The 8,384-nt window shown below is 33.2% G+C and overlaps 1 protein-coding gene and 1 pseudogene across 1 annotated transcript; both read left to right on the top strand.

Annotated features, from left to right (window-relative positions):
- The first annotated feature begins 1,677 nt into the window (after positions 1-1,677).
- Positions 1,678-4,322, top strand: LOC108477927 (rRNA-processing protein FCF1-like; annotated as a pseudogene).
- Positions 4,323-5,339: 1,017 nt separating this feature from the next.
- Positions 5,340-7,903, top strand: LOC108477367 (probable purine permease 11). Its single transcript, XM_053023316.1, has 4 exons — positions 5,340-5,710; positions 6,549-7,100; positions 7,224-7,318; positions 7,445-7,903. The coding sequence occupies exons 1-4, from the start codon at positions 5,704-5,706 to the stop codon at positions 7,481-7,483; spliced, it is 693 nt and encodes a 230-aa protein (XP_052879276.1). The 5' UTR covers positions 5,340-5,703; the 3' UTR covers positions 7,484-7,903.
- The last annotated feature ends 481 nt before the right edge of the window (positions 7,904-8,384 follow it).

Below are 8,384 nucleotides of genomic sequence, written 5' to 3'. Positions count from 1 at the left end.
CGTAGTTTAAATCCAAAAGTGACAAGACACCCTAGAAAACCTAATTAGATAATGGTGCGATAAAAAACTGAGAACAACAATCAAATGGACATGAGAAGGAAGGAAAACATGCATAGTGACAACATGCAACAACATAGATTAAATCAGAGCTCCAAATAGATGTTCATAAAGGGGAGATTATATTTAAAATTTACCCTAGGGGCGGAAGCTTAATGCATATCCATCATCAAACAATAATAAACTAAAGGTTCCATACCTATTTCTTAAACTAATCCATATTAGCTCCAAGCACAAGAAAGCTAGGCACACACTTACATATATTCATATCTTTAACAAATAAAAGAAATAAGAAATGACCTAATTATCAACCCAAAAAATGAAATTTACAGTAACCTTAAAGTCTTGGCCAAAAATAGTAACCTTAAAAAAACCCCTAAATCAAAGTTACAAAAACTTTGCTAAAGGTGTGCTAAGGTAAACAAGAATAAGAAAACGTAAAGCAGCAAGGGTGAGCTAAGGTATACTTACCAGTACTTTTCTGGTAAAATTAACTTGGAATTTAATGGTATTACCTTAAAGTCTTGGGTAATTTCACGAATGAGCCTCTGGAAAGGCAATTTCCTAATGAAGAGTTCAGTACTTTTTTGGTACTTCCGGATTTCACTGTATCCAATGGAAACATCATCAGTTCAATTTGTGTAAACAAGAATAAGAAAACGTGATTTGATGACTAACCGTAGAGCTGCAGTTCTAGGGCGATATCGGTGAGGCTTTTTCATGCCTCCTGTTGTCGGTGCCGACTTGCGAGCAGCCTGAGAAACACATAATAGGAAAAAAGAAATTAAAGAAGATTGAGCAAAAAAGTCTCAATCGAACTTAGGATTGAAAGGGGAAAAGAAAAGTTGAAAGAGGTGAAAGAACTTTAACTGAGTCAGGAAAAAAAGAAAAAGAAAATGTACCCTTTACAATATTTGAGGAGATGAAGATGAAGGGCGAACGGATGCTTGATTTGGGGAGGAAGAAATTTGGAGAGAATTTTGGGAAGAAAAAAGGCAGGCTATTTTGGTCTAAAAACCTAAACGGTGTGGTGTTGAAAAGGTATTTAGACCCCCAAACCCTAAATACCTAAACGGTGAGCTGACGGAATGAGACTGTAATAGCAATTCCGTAGAATCACCTAAACGATGAACCAAATGGCTGCTTTACTGTAACGCGTGAAATTAGGGCGGAATGGAATAGTAATTCCATCCAACCAAACGTAGCATAATTTTTTCCCTAAAATTTTTCCCCAAACCTTAAATTTTCTCCAAATATGCATCGCCGGACCTGACCATCTGCTGCATCACCGTCGACTCGACCATCTGCTGTGCCACCGTCGCACTCCTATTTGTAACCAATCGGTAAGCAAGACATAGCGAGATTAACCCAAAACCCTCACTCAGCTCTTTTTTCCATCTTCTTCTCGGTTTTCATTCGCCTCTTTTGGTAGAACATCTTATTGTTTCAAGGGGTTTTTGTTCAGTTTCAAGGTTTTTTACTTTTTGTTCAGCTCTTTTTTCCATCTTCTTCTCTGTTCTCATTCGCCTCTTTTGGGAGAACAACTTATTGTTTCAAGGGGTTTTTGTCTAGTTTCAAGGTTTCTTGCTTTTTTGTTTTTACAAGTTTCAATCTGCAGCCATGAGAAAAGCAAAAAAGGCCCCCAAATTTGTTGGCATGGAAAAAATAGTCACTCAAAAAGCTGTTAAACAAAGTGTTTTTTCCCCGTTTTCCTAATTTCTTTTTTAAAAATAAAAAATAAAAAAAATTCTTTTCCTTCTTTTTAATTTACTTTGGTTGATATAATTTTCTGGATTGATTGTTGTTTATGTAAAATTTCAGTCATGCATGGAAAAACTCCCCAAAAACGTGTAAGCTTATTTATATTCTTGTATGCTATTTCTAATTCTTCTTTACATCGTTTTTTTATATTTAATATTTTATTGGTTCCTTTCTAATTTCGTTGATTGTTTTATGGACTAGGCCGAACGTTTCTTCAACTCTTTTCTTTACACAACACCTCATTGGGACCGCCTTATCGTGTTTTGGTTGATACCAACTCCATCAATTTCTCCATCCAGAACAAAGTAAGTGCTTCGTAGTTCTTACCCACTTGAATTTTGTTTTAAGGTTTAATTTGACTGTGATAATAGTAAAATTAGGTCTGTTATAAAATGTTTATTATCCCCTCTTGCAAAGTAAAAAAATAAATTGTAATGTTAATTTTATCGACATGCTCTTTTCTTATGATTCCTTTTTATGTCATTGATAATTCTTAACATTTTTTCCCCTTTGGTAGTTGGAGCTGGAGAAGGGAATGATAGATTGCTTATATGCAAAATGTGAGTTATGGAGTTGGTTTTCCTTTTAAACATTACTTTGAATACATTTTGCATTTTTCTTAATTGCTAAATCTGTCCTTTTTAGTTACAATCCTGGTCCTTTTTATTGCTGAATCTAATCTGTTCTTTTGCATTTGAAAGCACACCTTGCATCATAGATTTTGTGATGGCTGAGCTTGAAAATTTGGGCCAAAAGTACCGTGTAGCTTTGAGGTAAAGCCTCCATTAACCTTTAACATGCAATATATCTTTACAGTGTCTTATTTGGCTAAATGCATCTAAATGTTAGTCTTTGTTTCTTAATTTGCCCTCAATCTGTCTTTGGAACCTTGATTCATTTGTTGCCATATGACTTGGTTCAATGCTTCTAAATGTTAGGCTTTGTTTCTTAATTTACCCCCAATCTATCTTTTGGACTTTACACTTAACTATCCTATCTCTATTCGACCTTGGCTATTCATTCCTTTTTATGTTACAGGTGCAGTTTCATGAACTTTTCTAGAAATACAAGGTGCTTAAAGTGTAAAGCAGAAGGTCCAAAGAAGGTTCCTACGGATGATGTTCAAATGAAGAAAGGGGATTGGAACTGCCTAGGGTAAGTTTCTTTTTAGTTTATATTGTTAATAAGCCATTGTGTTCTTCAAGAATATCTATCTTCAGTATAATTCTATATAATAGAATTTGTACTGTAGTCCCATATTTTATGATCTGCTAGATGATTTGGCTACATCCATGCTTGTCCTCTTGTTGCAAACTAAGTCTCATGCATATCGTATTAGCATAGATTGTAATAAAACACAATATAAAGTAAATGGAAAAAACAAAGAAATACCATGATGCATATGAAATATATAAAATATATTAATGAGGATTAGATAGATAGAAATGCCATCAAGAAGTAAGTTGCTTGGATTGACTATTTGTGATTTGAACTTATTTTTAATGATATGGTGCGACTAAAAGATCTTTGATATATGAAGTAAATACCACTTCTTAGCACTAGTTAACGTTGTTTACATTTAATTAATTAGTTTTTAAAACATATTTGTATAAAGTATTTTAATTTTTTACTAATTTAAATAATTTTTTATTTTTATATTTGTAAAAGAAATTAGTTATAAAATAAATAAAAATAGAATTTAGTTTGGTTCAGATGATTATAGTTTTCTAACTTGCAAACAGTGAATCAAATTGAAATCAATTTATTTGAATAAATTGAAATTAAATTGAAATAACCAATAAAATGGTCAAATTTTAGTTTTGTCCCTTTATCATGCTAAAATTTAATATTTAATCCTTATACTTTGATTTAACATAACTTAATTTAATTGTTATCTGTTAGTTCAATCGTTAGTATTGTTGATTCTATCAAAATGCTAATTTGAATTTTATTATTAGAATATATATATTTTAAAAATATAATTTTTAGCATTTTAGCCATAATAGTTAATATTGTTAATTGACTATTGAATTAATTGATTAAATCATATCAAATTAATTGAAAGAGCTTTTTGTCATAATCATTATTGTTAATTTGATGTTTCTCTCCAAAATTTTTTTGACATAACAATTTTATTCTAAAGAATCTTGGGCATTTATTTATAAGCATTGGCTTTTCTTTTACATCCTTCATGTTTTGTGCAGGGAGAGGCCGTCTCTACACTTGTGGGCCATACACAGTGCGTCTCCTCTATATCCATTTTTTGTTTCATTTGCATGCACCTGTGTTCTATGTTTGGATGTACCATTTTTGTTCATCCGAGAAAAAAAGGGTAAAAGGATACTATTTCTTAGGTTGCTTTCATTTACTTCACTTCCTTAGCCCGGCTCCTATTTTGTTTTCATGCACAGTTCTGTGGCAAGGCCCTCAACTGCATTGATATAGGAGGTGAAGGATTGGCTCTCATCACAGCTGGTGGTTCCGATCCAATTCTTAGAATATAGGATCCTCGTAAACCAGTCTGTTGTTCATAATTTCATGTATGATATTATATTTTTTTTCTTTTCGCTTCTTTTTCTCCTACTTGTTGCATGTGAGGACACATGAAACCACTGAAACTCCATCTCACTTGAAACTTATTTTTTATTTTCAAGGAACATCGGCACCTATGTTTCATTTCTCTTCACATAGTTCTTGGATTTCAGCTAGGGGTGTGCAAAATTCGGGTAAAACTGAAAAAATTCGGTTAATCAGTCGGTTAACCGAATTAATTCGGTCGAGGGTCGGTTAATAATTTTTTGAATTTTCGGTTAATGGTTAATTCGGTTCGAAACCGGTCGGTTAACCGAATATTTTCGGTTTAACCGAAATTATTAATAAATAAATTTATAATATATAAATAGCCCACTATTGATTCAAACCCAATTCAACATAAACTCAAATACCCAATCTAATATATATTAACCCAAGTACCTAACCCAACCCAATCATAAAATTACAAATAATTTAATAAATAAAATAAAAATCTAAAAATAAAAATAAAATAAAAATAAAAACATATAATTTTATACAAATAATTGGTTAATTCGGATAATTCGGATAATTCAATTAATTTGGTTAATTTTATACTTATTTTAACCAAAAATAAAAAAAATATATAATTTTCGATTAATTCGGTTAACCAACCAAATTAACTAAAAAATTTCGGTTCGATTAATTTTTTTGAAAAAATTTCGGTTCAGTTAACGGTTAAAAATTTTGAAGGGTTAGTTAATTCTGTTAATATTATTTCGGATCAGTTAACTGATTGAACATTCCTAATTTCAGCTTACAAGTGGCACAATACCTCTCCTCTTCATTTACTTTCTTCATCTTGATATTAAAAATTCTAAAATTCAATTTTTTATTAAAAAATCATCAAAGTTTTTTTTTCCTTAGAATATATATATATATATTTTTAATCAAAGGTTTGACCGGATATATTAATGAAAAACTAAATATGGAAGTATTGGGAATACACCACATTAACAAAAGCCAGAAAAGAAGCAATGAAACAGAACCTAATAAACCTACGCCTAAAAATTGGAAATAACCCATAGTTTTAAATTAAAAAAATAAACAGAATTTGTTCAAAAAAGAAGAAGAAATAAACAGAAAATCTACTCATATCTGAGTCAGCCAGCTGATTGCCATTATTATACATCGTTTCTTGTAACCGTCAAGTTATTCTATTGGGCACTGCCTCTGTGTGGTGGTTCTTAATTTTACAATAGAATTTATACAGAACAAAATGATCCCTTCTTTGGTTTATATTCTTTCTTTTGTTTTTACATACATTCTCACTTCGTCTTCTTGCTTTGATTCAACGGTCCACTACTTCGCACCATGGCTGGTAATGCTGCTTTCTTTTTCCCTGCTTTCTTACGCCAAATGCTTTACTGGGTTCTCTTTAGAATCGGATTTATTTTCACTATGCCGATAAGATTCCTTTTAAATGATGGAAAAAAAGGGGGCTTCCGTGATAAATCTTGAATGCCCCTTTTAGTTTTTCATGTATAGATTTCATTACTACGTTTCTTTTGGCGATTCGTGATGATATGATTCTTTACCAGTCTTGTTTTTGATTTGGAATATATATATATATACACATAGCAATGAAGTAAAAGATGATATACCTTGTGTTTTAGCTTGACTTTGTGAACATCCGATAGGTTTTGGTCAAAAACTTGGATATTGCCAAGCAAATCAGCTAATTGGTAGGCTATTTTTCTTTGGAAATTTATATTTTTGGTTCTCTTTCATGTTTACTTACTTGTAATTTCCAGGATCCCGTTGAAGATTCCTATTAAAATCCAAGGGAGGATTTCTAGATTATTGCATGAATGTTCTTGCATGTTTTTCTTATGTTCTTGAAGTGGTCCTATTTTTCTTCTTTATGCTCTTTATAAGAAGAGTAGTTCTTTTTATCCTCCATTTTTGTTTTACTGTCCATGTTAAGGTTTGTGGAAGGGCCCTTCTAACAATGTCGATAAAGGTATACTTGTAACTTGAGAAACAATTTAACCCTTGGTTCCTACCTTAAGTGTGCTGTAAAAGTTAAGTTTATAGTGCTGGGATTTGGAAGACTCTCTTTCATGCTTTTTTGTTGGCAAAAGTCAACATTAGTCCTGTTGATGTTAGAACATTGATCTTATTTCATTAAATTTGAGTTTTCTATTGTTCAATTACAGATAATCAAGAATCTATTGTCAACAAGGAGGAAAATTTAATGGATGAATCACCATTTCTTAAACTGAAGCGGTTTCAGTGGTGGCTTTTGGTGGCAATCAACATATTCTTCCTCATTGCTGGCCAAGCTGCAGCAGTTCTTCTGGGGAGATTTTATTATGATAAAGGTGGAAACAGTCAATGGATGGCCACTCTTGTGCAAACTGCTGGCTTCCCAGTCCTTTGTATCCCTTGGTTTCTTCTTCGCCCTTCTCGGGAGGCTTCGACTTTTTCCACTTCACCTTCCATCAAAACCCTTGCTCTGCTATATTTTGTTCTTGGTGTACTTGTTGCTGGTGACAATATGCTGTATTCTGTAGGGCTTTTGTACCTCTCAGCCTCTACTTATTCGCTTATTTGCGCAACTCAATTAGCTTTCAATGCAGTTTTTTCCTACTTCCTTAACTCACAGAAGTTCACTGCTTTGATTCTCAACTCAGTGGTCACCCTGTCATTGTCTGCTGCCTTAATTGCAGTGAATGATAATTCAGATGGGCCATCAGGAGTTCCCAAGGGTAAGTTCCTTATCGGCTTCCTCTGCACCCTTGGAGCTTCTGCTCTTTATTCCCTTTTGCTTTCCTTTATGCAACTTTCATTTCAGAAGGTTTTGAAAAAGGAAACGTTTTCTGTCGTTTTAGAAATGCAAATCTATACATCAGTCGTTGCAAGCTGCCTATCGACTATCGGCCTCTTTGCAAGTGGTGAATGGAAGAGTTTGCAGCACGAGATGGAGGTATTTGGCACCGGAAGTGTTTCATACGTGCTGACATTGGTGTGGAGCTATATCTTGGCAAGTATGTGCTGTTGGTGTTGTGGGGTTGATTTTTGTTGTGTCATCTCTCTTCTCTAATTTTATCAGCACTCTGTCTTTGGCTGTTACCCCACTAGCTGGGGTTAGCCAAGAAAGCCTTAGCGCGCAAAGGCATAGAGCTCAAACACAGGCTTAGTAAGAAATTCAAAGGACTGAAACTTTCTTTCTTCGATCGGAATACGGATAAGATCAGAAAGGCCATCATTGGGGCAAACGATGCAATAGCTTCTGTGTGAAGGTAATCGCCATGCTTTTGGCTCTTTGTGGTTTTGCTGCTTATATTTATCAAAATTATATTGATGATAAGAAGGCAAGGAGGTTGTAGAACCATGTCCGGGAAATCCAGCATACTGCTTGATATGTTTCGTACCAATGTAGACATACTCATTATTTACTGTGAAATTATGTCTGTTTTTTGTTCAACTGGGAGACCAAACATTAGTTTATAGCTTATTACATTGCAATAAGATCTCTAAAGATATATAAAGCAAGTTATTTATAAGCAAAGCACTAGTGTTTGTTAGTTTAATACTCAAGATTTTGCAGGAAAGAGCATTTGCTTTTGCAGACCTTCGATTAATACAACTGATTTTTTATGGTTCATTCATGTGAATTGTAAATGCTTTGATAATTTTCTTGTATGATGCTGTTGTTGTAGGTTTTGTCAACCAAATGATTTATTACAACCACTATTGTACAATGGGTTTCAAACCATGCTTATATTTAACAAATCTATTATAAATGTACGTGCATGTGTCAGGGGCTAGAATTTGTCTTGCAATTCATGTAATTTTAGGCAATTTCTTCGCTATAAAAATGCCTAAGTCAGCTTAACTTCTAATAATTGAGGATTCAAACAAAATTTTTCCAAGGCACCAACGAAAAGCAAAGTGAAAGTAACTCAAAAGTTGAAAGAATTCGAAAGATGAAAAAAACGAATTCTATTACTCAATGAATAAAATACAGTGAGGGGGTGAGGCATCCTGTC

The sequence above is a fragment of the Gossypium arboreum genome, chromosome 12 (assembly GCF_025698485.1).
Source record: "Gossypium arboreum isolate Shixiya-1 chromosome 12, ASM2569848v2, whole genome shotgun sequence".
NCBI classification, from domain to species: domain Eukaryota; kingdom Viridiplantae; phylum Streptophyta; class Magnoliopsida; order Malvales; family Malvaceae; genus Gossypium; species Gossypium arboreum.
The sequence above is the reverse complement of the archived record's forward strand: the minus strand, read 5'-3'. Positions and strand labels throughout refer to the sequence as shown.

Excerpts from the sequence above, each read along its gene's own strand:
- LOC108477367 (XM_053023316.1), top strand. Across the intron at positions 7,101-7,223 it reads GCCATCAGGAGTTCCCAAGG|AAATGCAAATCTATACATCA; the intron begins GTAAGTTCCTTA and ends CTGTCGTTTTAG. Across the intron at positions 7,319-7,444 it reads GTTTGCAGCACGAGATGGAG|CACTCTGTCTTTGGCTGTTA; the intron begins GTATTTGGCACC and ends TAATTTTATCAG.